We start from the raw sequence: 18,860 nt of genomic DNA, 5'->3' as shown, positions 1-18,860 counted from the left end.
TGCAGAGCTCTCTTAAGTGCATCGTCATGATGATATGTCCCTTGTAATACATTTGCTGGCCGGCATGCACCCAGGGCATCTCCAAAATGACAGGAATTGGAAAGGGAACAGCAGTTGCTCCCAAGAGATGGAGGGGGGGGGAGAACAGGGCCAAACTCATTTTTTGCTTTCAAATGTTGCCAATTCAACACTATAACAGAAGAAGGGCTCTGAGTTCCAAGCAGGGTTGCCAGATCCCTCTTCGCCACCGGCGGGAGGTTTTTGGGTTGGAGCCTGAGGAGGGCAGGGTTTGGGGAGGGGAGGAACTTCAATGCCATAGAGTCCAATTGCCAAAGCGGCCCTTTTCTCCAGGTGAACTGATCTCTATCGGCTGGAGATCAGTTGTAATAGCAGGAGATCTCCAGCTACTACCTGGAGGTTGGCAACCTTAGTTCCAGGCAAGAAACAAGCAGAGGTGTTTTGCCATTGTTATTTAATACAAAGCAGGTTGTACTTTGAATGCCTAAAGATAGTACACATAGCCACAGTAAAGTTGGTGGCCCCCATTATGAGCAGTAAAACATCGAAACTAAAAGTATGCATAAAACATCACTTTGCATATCAAGTAAAAGAAGAAGAGTTGGTTTTTATACCCCACTTTTTCTCTACCTTTAAGGAGACTCAAACCGGCTTACAATTGCCTTCCCTTCCTCTGCACCTTGTGAGGTAGGTGAGGCTGAGAGAGCTCGGAGAGAACTGCGACTGGCCCAAGGTCACCCAGCAGGCTTCATGAGTAGGAGTGGGGAACCAAACCCGGTTCTCCAGATTAGAGCCTGCTGTTCTTAACCACTACACCACACTGGCTCTCTCCAAAGAAGACTGAGCAGACTCCAGACTATGAATGTTGAGAGTTAGTTAAAAGGCAAAAGGGAGAAAGGGAAATCATTCTGCTCAAGCCCCTGAGAGTTCAAAGAATTGCCGTGGGGGATTTTGTGGGATGGGGTAGCGTTTCCAATTCCCCCCCCCCCTCCTGGGATTCCCCATGGGCCCTAAGTTATAGCATTCAAATTTTTAAAACTGGCCCCAGGCTTCTAGGGTGCAACAGGAAAATAATTAGGTTATTCACATAGCATTCCTCCATTCATTCTGGACACTGCAGGATTCTCTTGCACACTCATACATGTTCCATAGAATAAACACGATGCCTGAAAAGATTCTTAACCTCAGTTGAAACCAGATTTATTTTCCCATTTGAAGGTAGAAACAAGAGATACAAAAATTTTTTTATTTGCAACCACATTTTTGAAAAAATATACAAAACATTTCGAGCAAGTGGTTAAAATAAATATTTCACCTACGTGAGGTATGTGCATGATCCAAAGCTCTGTGCACGTTCCTGTGCATGAGTGGTAACTCCTATGAGTGCATTTTCCTCGTTCCCTTTGGCCCCCATGTGCTGAGCAGCCGTCTAAGGAGTACAGGGAAAGCCTTGAACAAACTAGTGCACTGTGTGAGTGCATCAGAGTACACACATATATTAAGAAAGCGCTGGATCAAGGCAACCGTTTACCTCTCTGCTGACAGTCAAATGCACCTAATGCCCCATTTCTAACATTTTATGAATCTGTGATACTGCTGATGCATAAAAAACACGAACACACAAAGGCAGGCCAGGCCTAGGTTAGTACAGCTTATATACACACACCCCAACCCTGTAGACACACTGAGCTCTTAGGCATATAGATTTTAAGCAAGGTTTCTTTACCCACTTTGGTTTCACAGCATTTAGGTTATTTTCCCCCCTCCCTGCAGCTACTGCCATATACACTTATGTTCCTCTTAATTCTGGCTTACCTCTGCTCTCGACTGCTGTTGCTAAATGCAAGGCATGCAACTACCTAGGAGAGTATCAAGTAGCATCTGGTCCCCCAGATTTCTGAGATATCCCCACTGTGACAAAAAATGTAATGTGGCAGTCAAAAGAACATAAGGCCCTGCTGGATCAGACCAAGGCCCATCAAGTCCAACAGTCGGTTCACACAGTGGCCAACCAGGTGCCTCTAGGAAGTCCGCAAACAAGACGACTGCAGCAGTGTTATCCTGCCTGTGTTCCATAGCATGCTCCTCTGATAGGCATGCTCCTCTGATACTGGAGAGAATAGGTATGCATCATTACTAGTATGCATTTTTACTAGTAGCCATGAATACCCCTTTCCTCCATGAACATGCCCACTCCCCTCTTAAAGCCTTCAAAGTTGGCAGCCATCACCACATCCTGGGGCAGGGAGCTCCACAATTTCACACATCTTCGTGCTGCAGCCAGAGCATAAAACCAAGAGCGCCTGCTCTGGAACTCCATGTACACACAGGCTCACTCATTCAAGTGAATGGAAGAGGCAGCTCAAGGGACGATCCCTTTTTGTGCACAGAGTTTTCCCTCTGCTAAAGTGAATGGGGGGAGGCTTCCTTTGAGGAGGATTAGAAGAAGAGTTGGTTTTTATATGCCGACTTTCTCTACCACTTAAGGCAGAATCACACCGGCTTACACCCCCTTCCCTTCCCCTCCCCACAACAGAAACCCTGTGAGGTAGGTGGGGCTGAGAGAGCTCTAAGAGAGCTGTGACTAGCCCAAGGTCACCCAGCTGGCTTCGTGTGTAGGAGTGGGGAAATAAATCCAGTCCACCAGATTAGCCTCCGCCGCTCACGTGGAGGAGTGGGGAATCAAACCCGGTTCTCCAAATCGGACTCCCCTGCTCCAAACCACCACTCTTAACTACTGCACCACACTGGCTCTCAAAACCATGGTGAGGATGTAAAACCATGGGCTTGTGTTAACCATTATATCTGCATCTAAGTAAGGGTCAAGCCCGATTTACCAGCTCTCCAGCCTCTCTTTCTGGTTGCAAGGTGCCAAGCAGATTTTGATGAAGACTCTTGTATTCATTCAAACCCTGTGAGGCAGGTGGGGCTGAGAGAGCTCTAAGAGAGCTGTGACTAGCCCAAGGTCACCCAGCTGGCTTCATGCGTAGGAGTGGGGAAACCAACCCGATTCCCCAGATTAGCGTCTGCCACTCATGAGGAGTGGGGAATCAAACCCGGTTCTCCAGACTAGAGTCCACCGCTCCAAACCACCACTCTTAACCACTACAGCATGCTGGAAGAACCTAAGAACAGCCTGCTGGATCAGACCCGTGGTCCATCTCGTCTGGTATCCTGTAGTCAACCCCGTTGCCCTGGAAGTCCAAACAAGCAGGGCACAGAAGCCAAAGCCTTCCCCTGCTGCTTCCTCCCGGCACTGGCATTCAGAGAGTTGCTGCCTCTGTAGATGGAGCCGCCCTTCGGTGACCATGGAGAGCAGCCATTGATGGATGCCTCCTCCAGGAATATCTTTAACCTGCTTTCACAACTTTCCATAACAACATTAAGTAGAGCCTGCTGGATCAGACCACGGGTGCATACTGTTTGTATCATCCCCTGTACAAGGCACTTGGGGGCATAAATGCCTTTAGAATCCATATAGATGCAGTCTTTTGCGCACAAGGTCCCGGTAACATGGGATCAACATTATGCTTATGCAACTTTGCCAGAATGCCTGAGAACTTATGCCTGAGTCTTGTATTAAGGGAAAAAAACATACATTTCATCTATTTAAAGATTTTTTAAAATGGGTAGGACCCATGGTCTGACCTCATAAGACAGCTTCCCTGTTCCAGGATCTGTTTTCAAAGAGCTCAGAGCTTTAACCATCCCCACCCACCCACCCAAAAAAGCACTCAGAAATAAAAAGCGAATAAAACTTTGCAGCAACATGATACACGAATGCAATATATACAACACGTGGTTTCATAAACGATGTGGGAAACCACCTGGCAATCCAAGTCTTCATGAAACTCTCACGCTTGCACAGTCATTCACCTCTTTATGCCCCATTTCCTGCATTACATTTCCCCTACCCAGTTTTGAAAATGTCTACAGCCAAACAGCTATCTTTGTTAATGTCAGTTCGGGTGAGTTCACACATGCATATTCATCACTGGATGAGCCCCACACCAACTGATGACTTGTGTGAGCAAACAGACCACCATGGGCAGAATGCCACAGGCTAATGTATGCATGCCCTCAGACACAATGCTTTGCGGTGGAGTCAAATTTAGCTGCCAATCACCAACTACCCAGAAATCGGGCAACAGACATACGTGTGTGAACCAGCCCTTCAGATGCATGCAGGGAAGTCTCATCTTGCAAAGACACTCTACGGTTGAAGCATCCCACTAGTTTGGAGCATGTCTCCACTGCGTGTTTACGGAGCACATGCTCACAAATTCATCTGCAGGACCAACGTGGGTCAACATGAGGAGATAAATTCCTCAGGGCGAATGCATGTGGAATCTCCCCCCCCACAGATGATGAAAACCATGCCCAAAATGAAGATTAATCTATGGAGGAGTCTCAGACAGTGATCTGTTGGTTTTCCCTGAAGACTGGTCTTTGGTGTGGCCCGCAAGAATCCTGGAAGTTCCTGTACATCTGGTCGTAGTGGACCTCCTCTGCCATGGGGTGCATTGGGGTGCTGCCGTCGGACTTGCCTGCATTCTCCACCAACTGCCGGACGCTCAGTTGCTCAATCTACAGTCGGGAGAAGACCAGATATCTTTGCTTTGATCAAGGGTATCTTTAAGACTGCGTAGTGCAGTGTCTAGAACTTGTATATTCATAATGAATAGGAATGGCTGAGTCGAAGGTTCAAAGTGTTTCTGGGACATTATCTCCACAACTCTCATAACCAGCGTCATGATCCAGCGGCATGATCTCTTCATTGCGAAGAGAAGCTAGGGCTGGGAGAAAGTGACTTTTCTCAAGGCTGCCTTTCAGTCATCACGATAAACCTTGGTCTGCTTAAACCCAGGACTGTGCAACAAACTCTGGTTCGTCTACCAAATGCTGGTTGAACAAACAAACGTCAAATTCTAATTTGAAATTCCAATTTGGTGCCAGCCAACAAACCCCAATTTGTGGGACAGTCTACATTCAGACATCACAATTAACCAGGGTACAATCAAACCAAAGTTTATGCATATTTACCCTGGGGTTATTGCAATGTCTGAATGCAGCCTTAGTCATTCATGACAAAATTCAAGGCTGAAGTCACTGGTTTGCAGCTCAGCCATTATGTTATCCTAAAAGCTTGGTAGGGGGAAAGCGTAAATGAAGAACAAGATCTGGACTAATGTAAGAGTCAATAATGCACAGTCATACATCAAAAAGGAACAAGTGTGACTCTTTTATACTTTAGATGAGAAAAGTCAAGTCAGCGGAGGAAAGGTGATGTAAGCAGCAGACTTATCACTTACCTCAACAAGGATCAACTTAAAGCGTGAGAGGGTGGCATCTGGAAATTCCTCCCCAAAACACAGAAGGACTTTGCTATTAGGGAAGCGGCCTTGGTTGTTATAATACTGCTGGAGTTCTGTGAAAAAGACACAGCAAATGTTAACCCGTGAAAAGCAGGAGTGACCCGTCACAATATGTTAATGAAGCATGCTAGAAGCCAGGGCCATCATGACCCGGAACCCAGAATGCTGAATTCAGGTATCCTGTAAGGAATTCCCTGCTTGCACTGCAGAAGTGTGAAATGCACCAAGATATACCAAAAAAAATCAGTGTAGGTTTCTTGTGCACCTGCTCCACAGAGTTATTTGTCTGTTTCTGCCTTTGACCAAGTAAGAGGATGCTGAATCCATCCTTGGGTACTGCATCCGCACCGTACACGAGTCGCTTCTTTCCAGAAGCAAACCAATGCTGCTGCTGCAATCAGAACCAAATGTAATATTTTGCGACTCTGCAATCATACAGAGCAAGTATGCAAACGGGGCACAATATTCTAACAAACCTCGGCTTTTTGGTTTTTTTTCCAAAAGTCAGCTTCTTGACCCTTAAGAAGGCACAAAAAAAAAATTGCAGGCAGCACCTCATCAAATCTCAGAAGCTGAAACTAGGAAGAAGTTGAGCAAGATTTTCAGAGGTGGGGGCTTCAAAGCCCTGTGAAGAAGAAGAGTTGGTTTTTATATGCCGACTTTCTCTACCACTTAAGGGAGAATCAAACTGGCTTACAATCACCTTCCCTTCCCCACAACAGACAACCTGTGAAGTAGGTGGGCCTGAGAGAGTGTGACTAGCCCAAGGTCACCCTGCTGGCTTCATGTGTAAGAGTGGGGAAACAAATCCAGTTCATCAGATTAGCCTCTGTTGCTCATGTGGAGGAGTGGGGAATCAAACCTGGTTCTCCAGATCAGACTCCAATGCTCCAAACTACCACTCTTAACCACCAGTGGCGGACTGGCCAGGGTGTCAGCTTGCCTGATGGCAAGTAGGCCCCCTTAAACATTAGACAATATGTGAAAAATGTTAATGACCTTTTAGGAGCTTGAAAATATAATAGAAGTTCCAATACTATTACTGTACGCAACTAAAATGTTAATTGTACCTTTTTTCCACTTATGTATTTTTCGAACATTTTATTTTTTATAAAAATTAAATGATAGCCTTATAGTTGTGGGCGGGCCCCCTTTGTCTCCTGGCAACCAATATTTTTAGACCCAGGCCGCCACTGTTAACCACTACACCACGCTGGCTCGCCAGCTGTGTAGTCTCATGGGCAGCAGAAGCAGACTAAATGTTATTTATCTATGGCATATTTGGGGGGGGGGTTATATTTGATGCTTATGTTATGACCAACAGTTACAACATTCAAGTCAATTCAAGCATTTGAGTATTCAAGTCGATTTAAGCATTCGAGTATTTGACTAAATTGTGCGCAAAAGTGCTGAAATTTGCTTTTCAGATTCTGAAATTTCGGTTTTCTCTTGGCAATGCAAGGCACCTAACCCCCACCCCCACCCCGCACCAGCCATAATTCTCCAACATCATAAAAAAGGGGAAGCGAGACGCACGGAAGCGTCTGCGCGCACCTCTCAGAAACTGGTTTGTGTCAAATATCTTGACCACCTCGTCCCGGTCGAGTTTGTTGGGCCTGTCCTTGAAGACCATGGTGTTTCCGCTCCAGAAGACCCTGCCCTGGCACAGCCGCTTGATGAAGACCCCCTGCTTGTTGCAGTGCAGCAGGACCCCCCGCCCCAGGTGGCTGAAGAGCTTCTTGGTGATCTGCCGCTGGCGCTCGTTCGGGAGGGTGTCCGCCGATGGGAACCGCACGTGCTCCAGGCTTTCCAGGCCGTAAGGCAACTCTCCCAGGGAGATCCGGCAGCCTTCGGGACGGGAGGTCGTCGTACTTCCCATCAGCTTCCCTCCGTAATAGAAGCTGATCACCATCTGGGAATAGCCTGCAAAAGGTCAGATCCAGTCAGGGAAATCCATATAAGTGAAGAAGAAGATGATGAAGAAGAAGAGTTGGTTGTTATATGCAGACTTTCTCTACCATTTAAGGGAGAATCAAACCAGCTTACAATCACCTTCCTTTCCCCTCCGCATAACAGACACACTGGGAGGTAGGTGGGGCTGAGTGTGACTAGCCCAAGGTCACCCATCTGGCTTCATGCGTAGGAGTGGGGAAACAAATCCAGTTCCCCATATTAGCCTCTGGCGTTCATGAGGAGGAGTGGAGAATCAAACCCGGTTCTCCAGAGTCCACCGCTCCAAACCACTGCTCTTAACCACTATGCCATGCTGGCTCTCAAGCCACTCAAAAGACTGCAACACAATAAGGATGATGATGCTCTGTATGGCATGGGGCCTAGCATCCTCCCCGGGGCTGTGCTGCCTTCTTAAATCCAGCCTGCGTAGTCCTAGGATACACTGTTCTCCATTTTATCCACACAACAACTCTGTGAGGTGGGTTAGGCAAAGACTGTGTGACCGGCCCAAAGTCACCCAGCAGGCTTCCACAGCAGTGCAGGGATTCAAACCTGGGTCTCCCAGATCCTAATCTGAGACTCTAACCACTATACCACAGTAGCTATTCCTTACTATACACTGGTGTACGTTGCATGGGGCAACAAAATATTCTGAACCAGCCTTGCTGCAAACCCTGACCCTTAGCAGGACACACTGAGTCTTTCTCAGCTTGCCTCCTTAGATTATAAGATCTGAGCATGGACCTATTCAGAGGTATGATCCCCCCTCCCTGTAAAAAGCAGCCTTGTGCTCAAACCACTGGACCACGCAGCCCCTCTGGCTGGCAACGACTCTCCAGCATCTCAGGCAGATACTGATGCCAAGGATGGAAGTGCCAAGGACGGATCCTGGTATCTTGGGCATGCAAAATAAATCAGTCTCCAATTGCAATGCAATACAACGAGAGCTGAACTGAGCAAGGAAAAGAAAGGTTTGCCATACCTGTATGAAGTGGGTCGTAACCAGCAAATCCATTCATCAGAGACAAAACTATAAATTAACACAAAAAAACATAGGCATGTATTGATTTCCCAAGTGCAATTCACAATTGTTAGATCTCCAAATTTAGATTCCTCCCCCCCACCCCGTTTCTATGATCTCCTTCACCCTTTGAGCATCCATAAGGGAATACTTGAAATGAGAAAATCCATTCCTACTTCCTGCTCAGTAATTGTCTAGTCTGAACTGGAAGTGGTTCTCCAGGGTCTCAAGGGAGGGTCTTCCTTGCTGTGTGAGAGCTTAGCAAGACAACTGTCCACCATGGCTCCTCCTCCCCAATGTAATATTCTCCCATTTGGCATGGTCAGACATTGCTCAGTGCACCCAGGAATAGTCATCCAACCTGGTCCCTATGTAAAATGAAAGCACCTGAACCTTTGAAAACACAAAGCTGCCTTATACAGAGTCAGACCCTTGGTCCATCAAGGTTGGACCAGTCTCAGGTAGAGATCTTCCACCTCACCTACTACCTGATCCTTTTGCCTGGAGATTGAACCTGGGATCTTATTCACACAAAGCAGATGCTCTATTTCAGTCTTTTTTCTCAGTGACTACAGGTATTGAACTGCTTAACACAATTAGGTATTTCCCTGCCCCTTTATCTTTTGTTTTTATACTGAAGCTTGTTGCATTACTTTTTTCTCACAGTAGGTGTCGCTATAGCACAGTTTGCACAGCTATCACCACTACAGGAAGACTCAGTGGCAAAATACAAAACAGACAGTTATTCCACTGAGTACACGTCTTGGAAATGGCCAGTGGGTTTGTCTTGTACTCAGAGTTTTGAACAGATATGTCACAAAATACACCTCTTGCTTTCCATGACCTTTTTAATGCACTATTCACCATTTGTCTTTCTTTCCCTCGGTTGTGTATATATATTTCTGCTATCTGAGCTTCACTCCATGCATCTAAGTGGGCCCACCAAAACTTATGACGGAATGCCATGCTGTTAGTCTTTACGTTTCTGCAGGTTTTGCTGCAACAGATTAACACAACCAACCCAGTTGAATTTGCAGCTGAACTCTGTATCATGTCATTTCTGGTTCTGGAATTTTTCTACTGATCAACACAGCTACCTACAAACTTAGTCTGTGCCATGACACAACTTCCCTTTCCAAATTTTCCTTAGCCTCTGCTCAGAGGGGAAGGGCAGTTGGTATAGCAATCCATTTGTGACCAAAGACATTGGAAACTATGTAGGGCTTTCTTCATAATCAGTGGTTAGTCTCTTACCAGGACTTGGTTGATGAGTCCACCAGTCAGGTATCGGGGGATTTCTACATGTGTCCTGCAGTGGCGAAGGGCTTCTTTTTATTGCATGAAGACATTCATCGACAGTAGGAGGCTGTGGAGTTTGCAAAGGGAAAGTCTATATGGGTACAGAGGTGGAAATCTTAGCATGACACAAATAGGCAGGCTACAATCCACCCTGTTCCAGCAAGTGATTCTGCAGCTTCCTATGACTAGAATGTTTCTCTAAAGATCATCCAGTCCCTTCACAGACGGAGGACCGTTTGTTCAGATAAGAATATACAGCCTTTTCTCTAAGTGCTTCACATACATTTTCTTAATGCTTCTTACAACAGCCCTGAAAGGTAGGCCAGTCCCAGTAATAGCTAACGGCAGTTTGAGCGCTTGTTGAAATGGATTCCTGTTGGCAATTGGACGACGAGTTTTGTCTGGATCAGGAATGCTAGTTAAATGTATTTATTTATTTGAATGATCTCAGGGAACAGTCAAACTATAAGCGACATGACAGCTTTTATTATGTAGTCCATGTTTACCCTCCCTATAATAAGTAAACGTTTGTTCAGTTAAAAGAAAGCTACAAGTCCAGAGTCCTTTATTTTGTGTGTGTGTACAATAATCCACAAGATCACGATCTATTTAGAATTCAAACTCAACACATCTGCTATGCTAACTGGGGTTAGGATTTTGAATCCACCACACACACACTCACACGCAAACCATGCAGTGCCTGTGAAATGAGTTAGTCATCTTGAGGGGCTGCATTTCTCCCACACTTGGTGAAACGGCCTTCAAGGAACTAAAGGAACACAGTATGCCGTGCATCTAAAAAAGCACCAATTTGGCATTGCCAAACAAAAGAAACAAATCCTTGATTACCTCTTTCATCAGGTCGTCTATTGTCGAAGTGGCACAGTCCATGTCTGGGATTTCGTTTAAGCCGCATCCGTTTCCCATCCCCATTTTGCCTGGAAAGAAACACAAGGGTGGGTTATGTTACAAACACAATCAAAGGGAGCAAGCGGCCGGGACGTGTGCCTCGATCTGGTGCATGACAGAACACCGAAGGCTGGGATGAAAAAGAGAGAGGGGCTATGGCTCAATGGTGGAGCATCTGCTTGGCATGCAGAAGGCCCCAGGTTCAATCCCCGGCATCTCCAGTTAAAGGAACTAGCCAAGTAGGTGATGTGATGTGAAAGACCCCTGCCTGAGACCCTGGAGAGTCGCTGCTGATCTGAGTAGACAATACTGACTTTGATGGACCAAGGGAGTTTCATGTGTATGGGGGGAATCTAGAGGAGGGAGCGTCCAGAACATGTCACAAATCAAAAGCAATGTGCAACAGCTTATAGCCCCCCACCCCCACGTGTCTTTGGTCTAAGTCAGCCACACTGAATGACTACTGAGGAACTTTTGATGGGGCCCACATTAGAGACGGCTTTGGGACTTTTGAGCCTGAACACGTGTTCCCACTTTAAGCAAAAAAGAACGACAGAAAGGCACGGTAGTACGTCTGGTTTGGTTAAAAAAAATTTTTTTAACTCAACTGCATAATTTGTGCATGAATATTTGTGTATAAATATATATATTCAAAAAACCCCAAGTGCTCTGCTCTTGGTGGGCGCCTGAAAGCCAAGCTGTGAGGCAAGCGGTTTCCAGAAATGCAGAGAGGCCTTTTCTAGAGCGCAAACGACACGGACTGAGGTGCTTTTGGGGAGATTTCTTGACAACTGGATTTTGCATGCTTGAAAAGATACCACACCAAAAAAACCACAGATAAAAATAAAACACAGTGCAGCTCATATAATACCGGACATTTCAGAGGCACCCGTTCTGTGCTCCCTTACTGTAACCACAAATGCAGCTCAAAGTTTACTCTGATGCAGGGCAATTAGGGAGAGAGGGCGCTGCACTTTTCCATTTGTCACTTTGAAAGCAGAATGGGAAGGGCGGGGGGAGGAGGAATAGACAAAACAAAAGTCTTCTAGCAGCACTTTTATACTAGAAGCTGGCTATCCTGGAGGAGGTTTTATGGTAATTGCTGATGGTAATTGTAAAATGGAGCCACTTCACAGGCAAAAACCGCCTGGATGTAATTGTTCTGCTCAGGTGGAAAACAAAATTTTGACAAGTTTCAAGCCCCACCTCTAGAGGGAGCCCTCACTCTGGTAGTTATTTAGAACCTTTTTATTCCACCTTTCTCTGAGACTAGACTAAGAGGTGGCATTTTGTGAGTCTGTGTTGTTCCAGCATCGGACAGAGCAAACTGTGACTCACAAAAGTTTCTAATGTGATAAATGGAAATTATATTGAAGGCATGTAACTATGTATAGGAATAATTACACAACGCATTGATGCAAATCCACTGGTTTATATATGTTAATCATGGTGGTAACTATTAATCTAAGCTATTTAGAATTCCGTAATTTCTTTGAAGTGTAATTGGGTCTTCAAAGCATATTATATTAGGTATGCTTATTGTTACGGATTCCGTGGACTGCCAAAAAAAAAAAAAAAAACCAAATCAGTGGGTTCTAGATAAAATCAAGCCTGAACTGACCCTAGAAGCTAAAATGACTAAACTGAGGCTATCGTAGTTTGGTCACGTCATGAGACGACAAGAGTCACTGGAAAAGACAATCATGCTAGGAAAAGTTGAGGGCAGCAGGAAAAGAGGAAGACTCAACAAGAGAGGGATTGACTCTATGAAGGAAGCCCACAGCCCTCAATTTGCAAGACCTGAGCAAGGCTGTCAAAGATAGGACATTTTGGAGGACTTTCATTCATAGGGTTGCCATGAGTCGGAAGCGACTTGACGGCACTTAACACACACACACACACACATGTTAATTATTCTATTTAAAGTAGTCCTTGTTCTGAATTTGCTAGATATCTTTTTGTGTAGTAGTAACCTCAGGTTTTTTTTCCTTTCTATGTTTTACGGTTTACCAGTTTTAATTATTTTATCAGTTTTTTTCTTTTTGTATCTATTATTATCTAATAAATAAATAAATAAATATAATTTGTAACGACAACAGTTTCTAATGCAAGATTAGCAGGTAGCCGAGATAGCAGTTTTTCAAACGCTGGCCAAAACCAATTTCTCCCATTTAGCTTTGCCTCTCTTAAATTTGGAAAGATAATTGTTTCATGGCATGTGCTTTCTCCATAGCAGCAATCAGGAGGTTGCTTTCATGGCTGGCAAAGAGGAGCAATTGGTGTGGGGCAATAGGCCCTGTGGTGCAGAGTGGTAAGCTGCAGTACTGCAGTCAAAAGCTCTGCTCACAACCGAAGCTTGATTATGACAGAAGTCTGTTTCAGGTCACCAGCTCAAGGTTGGCTCATTCTTCCATCCTTCCAAGGTCGGTAAAATGAGTACCCAGCTTGCTGGGGGTAAAGGGTAGACAACTGGGGTAAGCAATGGCAAACCATCCCGTAAACATGGTTTGCCTAGTCAACATCAAGAAGTGATGTCACCCCATGGGTCAGGAATGACCCTGTGCTTGCACAGGGGACTACCGTTACCTTTAATAGGCAACCTATTATTTTTTTGATGTGCGCAAATGGGGGGGGGGTTGGTTGGTTACAGCTCGATCTTTTATTGTTTTACACTGATGTATTTTGCCAGCAACCTTTAGTTCCCTTGAAGGAGAAAGTATAAGGTATAAATGTTTAAATAAATATTATATGAATCTGGATTGAATGTGGTTCAGTAATTAGCTAGATTCTCTGACCTGGAAGACCCAGGCTAGCCCGATCATGTCAGATCTCAGAAGCTAAGCAAGGTCAGCCCTGGTTAGTACTTGGATGGGAGACCACCAAGGAAGTCCAGGATTGCTAGGCAGAGGCAGGCAATGGCAAAATACCTCTGACTATCTCCTGCTTTGAAAACCCAACGGGGTTGCCATGGGTCAGCTGCGACTTGACGGCAAAAAGAAAAAAATCTAGATAAAAACTATATGACACATGCTATTCAACCTTTAAAAAAAAGTTCCCCTCTGAATAACAGCCCCATGTTTCCTTTAACTACAACAATATTTTGAGTGTCCTGACAATGCAACGGAAACTTTCAAGGTGTGCCCCCACCCCAAAAAATGGGGTCATCTAAAAAGCTGCTCAGGCAGGCTGTGTGAAGCATTGCTTTATGCTTACATTTCTGTTCTTCTTCGGGAACAATCCGGTAGACCTTGTATGGCTCCGATATGTCCAGCTGGGACCTGTCGGTCACCTCTTCAAAGTCAGGGCTCTTGTTCAAGGCACAGCGTAGCCTCGTCTTCCAGGTGGCTGGCTCGGCCTTGTCCCCTTCCTTGAATTTTCCTTTGAACACCGCCCAGGCCTAGAGGTGAACCAGGAGAGAGTCTCAGAGCAAAGTCACTTGCTTCCTAAAGCCCTGAGCTGAGAGAGATGCCTTTGAGAAAAGACTTTCAGAAGGTCAGCTGTAGAAACTCTGGATTCTTTGCCAGGCACCTGGCTGGGGGATTCTTTGCCAAGCATATGCCCCACCTATATCATTCCTCTTTATCCATCCGAATTAATGCCACAGCCACATTCAAGCTCCTTGCCATTTTGATGGGCATCCGCGCTGCAACAAGAAGGCACTCCCCTGCCCCTTTATCTTTTGTTTGCATACTAAAGCTTTGTTGTATTGCCTTTTTCTCACAGTAGGTGTCGCTATAGCACTGTTCGCACAACATACTCACCGCTACAGCAGGACTCGATGGCAAAACGCAAAACAGAAGTCCCTTTGGACAACCCTTCCTTAGTTCTTGAACTAAAGGAAGATAAAAGCACTCCAGTTCCATGAATCAACGCTGCACTTAGTTTATACATGCAAGCGATCTCTAGAAGAACCACATAGAGTGTAACCGTATGAGAGGACAGATTGGTCCAAAGGGGACCTTTCTACCATGTGGCTTTTAATACCTGAAGAATTTCTCCATGGAGAATGTGTAGAACAAACCCAAGTGGGTTTTTGACGGTGAAAATTCACCCCCAAAAGACCTCTGGAACCCTCGTTTTTGAGTGCTTTGAGCATCTTACACAAAGCAACCAACATGTTCCCCCTAAAACAGCTATCAAAGAAGGAAACTGAAGTCAGTTGATCCTTAATACCTTGAATATAGATGCATCCACCTCCTGGTTGTAATCCTGCTTCCCAGCATGTTTCCATGGGATCCGGAACATGGTCTTCTCCTCATTCTCCCAGATCAGCCCTGGATACATCCCACTATCAATTTGCTCAATCAGCCACTGCCGCAGCCGTCGCCCACCGTTTCTATCGCTCATCCTGAAAGGGAAAGGACTTCCCAAATCATTTGTCAACCCAGGAAGCCAACCAAATTTCCTGCCTACAGAAATGCAGCATTATGTATTTATTTATTTGCTTCATTTGTACCCCAACCTTTCTCTCCAACAGAGACCCAAAGAAGCTTACAACATTCTCCTCTTCTCCATTTTACCCTCACAACAGCCCTGTTAGGTGTGTTAGACTGCGATTGTGTTACTAAGCCCAGGGTCACCCAGCGAGCTTCCCTGGAAGAGTGGGGATTTGAACCCAGGTCTCTCAGATCCTATTCTGGCATTCTAACCACTACACAAAGACAGCGAGGCACCTGTGAGTGTTGAGGAACAAGAAGGCAAATGGTTTTTTGGGGTGTGGGACAACACCTTAACAAAATGCTAATTGCTTATTTGAAATGTTTACCCTTCCCTTTTCCAGAGACTCTGGGCGGATTTATAGCGTTGTTAAAACAAACCAAAAAACACCCTAATACTAAATAGGGAATAAATTAATGTAAAGCATCTCCAGTTAAAGGGACTAGGCAAATCGGTGATGTGAAAGATCTTTGCCTGAGACCCTGGAGAGCTGCTGCCGGTCTGTGTAGACAATACTGACTACGATGGACCAAGGGTCTGATTCAGTATAAAGCAGCTTCATGTGTTCAAAGTAAGAGAGTGCAGAAATTAATGTCACAACCTCCTTCAACCCAATTCCAGTTTGGCCCTACTGTTACGGTCTTGCTGCATTTTGAATTCAGCCCCTGAAAAGCATCGTGTTCAGATTCCAAATGGCTCTCCAGTAAAAGGATCTCTGCTTGCTGTGAAACAGTCAGCCATGCCTATTTATGCATACCTTTGCACCAAGGGGGCAAAAACATACACACAGATTCTTTGGGGAAGCTGCATTAGCCGGCTCCAATAGTGACAAAAAAGAGACTGGTGACAGCTCAAGAGAAGAAGAGTTGGTTTTTAATATGCCAACTTTCTCTACCTTTTAAGGAGAATAAAACCTTTCCTTCCCCTCCCCACAACAGACACCCTGTAAGGTAGGTGGGGCTGAGAGAGCTCTAAGAAAGCTGCAATTAGCCCAAGGTCACTCAGCAGGCTGCATGTGGAGGAGTGGGGAAACCAACTTGGTTCACCAGATTAGAGTCCACTGCTCTTCACCACTACACCATGCTGGCTTTCACAGCAGGATCAGGCCAAACGCCCTTCTTGCTTCCAGCCAGGCAACTGCTGCTGAGAAGCCCACAAGCAGGATACAAAGACAAAACCTGACCCATGAGCTTCTTGCGGTTTAAGCTTTCCCGGGTTTTGGGGGGGGGGGTAATGCATGGAAGCGATTTAGCAAATCCATGGAAGCGATTATCTGAGGATGCAGTCTTAAGAACACTTTCCCAGGAGTCAGTCCCATTGAATACGACTGGACTTATTTCTGAGCAGTCCTGTTTAGGATTGCTCCCAAAGTTTCTTGCTAAAAAACTAGAGAGAGAAAAAGAAGAAATAGTTTGTTGCAGGGGGAGGGATATGTTTTTAAAGACAAGGAGGCCAAAACGTTATGGGTGGGTCCCACTCCTTACTTAGCAGCCATTGGTGATGATATGACCACAAGGGCAGTCTGACTTAACATGGAGAGTTTTGCAATCAGTTTTGGAAGCAATGCTGAGATCCTCATTTAGTGGCAAAGAATCTCAAGTCCAAAGAGATGTTCCTCACTGCAGCCCATTGCTTTTTGAAAACCTAATAGTACAGGCATTCAAGACCAGCCTGGATATGCCAAACAAGCAGTGTTTAAGTGTAAGGTGAGATATCTCACAGAACGTTCAGGTTAGAATTTGAAGTTGTGAAGGTTTTTTCTCGGCTTCTATGACAAAGCAGAACTAAATCAGAGAGAGCAAATCCTTTCAAAATCTGTTTGATTAAGTTCCAGGAACTGCTAGAATGTGTTACTAATTGCACATAGTATCTGCTGTAATTTCTGGCACATTAAAACTTTTTACAGGCCTTCAAAACTGCTGCTCACTTTCCCCCTAACACACAGCCCCAAAGTTGCAATCTTAATGAATCCAGGGGGACTTACATTTGACTAAGCATGCAAGCAACCAGCTGCATGTTGCCTTAATAGCTAGAAGGGAAGTTCGTGCATCTGTCCTGAGCTATGCAAATGGGGATCTCTTGAAGCACGAGGAAGAGTGGGGAATAATAATAATAATAATAATAATAATAATAATGATGATGATGATGATGATGATGATGTCTGTGTGCACAAAGATACGCACAGAGTAACAGGAAGGTGGGGTCAGAGGAAGAATTCTGTTCCTTTATGGCTAGCAAACAAGTTCAAATCCTATCAGCAACATAATACCATCAGAACAAGAAGAAGGAAATCTCAGTGAATAACTAAAAAGCCAAGTGCCAATGGCAGAGTTTTGTGAGCTCTACGGATCCAATCAAGCGCTCCATCCCAGCTTTGCAAAGAGCCATGCCGTGTGCGGGCATCCCTTTTGATGCCATGCTTGCTCCTTCACATGCGCCCACAGCGAGAGGTGGAAATCAGTCCAGCCGGAGGAACTGTGGCTCAGTGGGTAGCTCATCTGCTTGGCACGCAGAAGGTCCCAGGTTCAATCCCTGGCATCTCCAGTTCAAGGGACCAGGCAAGTAGGTGATGTGAAAGACCTCTGCCTGAGACCCTGGAGAGCCGATGCCGGTCTGAGCAGACAATGCTGACTTTGATGGACCCAGGCTCTGATTCAGTAGAAGGCAGTTTCATGTGTTCATGTGAGCAAGCGGGATCCAGCCGCCTCACTCTCTCGCACGTTCATTCATGCATTTGAACTTGTCTGCACACTTTCGCACACACACACACACACAGGGCTGGTGCTACCATCAGGCGAACTAGGCGGTTGCCTAGGGCGCAGACCTCACAGGGGCGCAGAACTGGCCTGAACGGAACAGTTTTAAACCGATTAGTTTCTTGAAGCAAATGCAACTGACAATTTATATATAATTTTAAGATAACCACCACAACAGTGCTATGGGATATAATTAATCACCACGTCTTATCAAAAGCGTTGCGCTTTTTATTTTTCTACAAGGCACCTGTTTTTGAAAATTGGTTAACAATGGGGTGGGGGCACAAGCAGCTAGCCTTGCCTAGGGCGCAAAAATGACTGGCACCGGCCCTGCACGCACGTGCACACCCCGCCAAACACTGACCTCCACATCTGTCCGGCTCGCAGCTCCACCGCTCTCGCTCAACGCCCGCTGCCCGGGCACGGGAGGCGAGAGGCATGGCTATATCTCTCCGCCGGCAGGCTCTCGGGGGCCCCACCCCCGAGGAGCGCTCTCGGCCAATCCCAGGGCGGCCCCGGAGGCGGGCGGGCCAATGGCGAGGGCCCGGCGCCCAGCGCCTTCTTCGCACTGCGCTCTTTTCCAAGAAGTCAGCGGTCGTGCGCGTGGGCGGCCGCGCCAGATTCCCGGGTCAACGTTCCATCGCGGCGCGCGCGCGCCTGGGCGGCTTTGCAGCCAGGCTTTTGCAGCCTCCCCCCCGCTTAACGCATCCGACGGGTTGAAATTAAACCCAAAGAGTTTCCGTCTAGACATTAGGAAGCATTGCCTAACAGTTAGAGCGGTTCCTCAGTGGAACAGGTGAGCTCTCCTTCCCTGGAGGTTTTTCAGCATGGATGGCCATCTGTCAGCAATGCTGAATCTATGACCTTGTGTGTGTGTGTGTGTAAAGTGCAGTCAAGTCGCAGCCGACTTATGGCGACCCCTTTTGGGGGGAAGGGGTTTCATGGCAAGAGACTAACAGAGGTGGTTTGCCGGTGACTTCCTCTGCACAGCAACCCTGGACTTCCTTGGTGGTCTCCCAGCCAAATACTAACCAGGGCTGACCCTGCTTAGCTTCTGAGATCTGACGAGATCAGGCTAGCCTGGGCCATCCA

At 46.1% G+C, this 18,860-nt stretch overlaps 1 protein-coding gene across 1 annotated transcript; it reads right to left on the bottom strand.

The window, feature by feature from the left end:
• Positions 1 to 4,428: 4,428 nt before the first annotated feature.
• IRF8 (interferon regulatory factor 8) lies at positions 4,429 to 14,922 on the bottom strand. Its single transcript, XM_056862806.1, has 8 exons — positions 14,749 to 14,922; positions 13,789 to 13,972; positions 10,516 to 10,604; positions 9,622 to 9,733; positions 8,329 to 8,376; positions 6,948 to 7,316; positions 5,331 to 5,446; positions 4,429 to 4,605 (listed from the first exon to the last, which is right to left on the bottom strand). The coding sequence occupies exons 1-8, from the start codon at positions 14,920 to 14,922 to the stop codon at positions 4,429 to 4,431; spliced, it is 1,269 nt and encodes a 422-aa protein (XP_056718784.1).
• Between the last annotated feature and the right edge of the window lie 3,938 nt (positions 14,923 to 18,860).

The sequence above is a fragment of the Euleptes europaea genome, chromosome 17, assembly GCF_029931775.1.
Source record: "Euleptes europaea isolate rEulEur1 chromosome 17, rEulEur1.hap1, whole genome shotgun sequence".
NCBI lineage: Eukaryota > Metazoa > Chordata > Lepidosauria > Squamata > Sphaerodactylidae > Euleptes > Euleptes europaea.
This window is presented reverse-complemented; position numbering and strand designations above follow the sequence as displayed.

Bases quoted from the DNA above. Each gene is read 5' to 3' on its own strand.
- IRF8 (XM_056862806.1), bottom strand. From the start codon at position 14,922: ATGAGCGATAGAAACGGTGGGCGACGGCTGCGGCAGTGGCTGATTGAG. The intron at 13,973-14,748 runs GTATTAAGGATC...GTTCACCTCTAG, and splicing joins TGGATGCATCTATATTCAAG to GCCTGGGCGGTGTTCAAAGG. The intron at 4,606-5,330 runs GTAAGTGATAAG...TCCCGACTGTAG, and splicing joins TTAAGTTGATCCTTGTTGAG to ATTGAGCAACTGAGCGTCCG.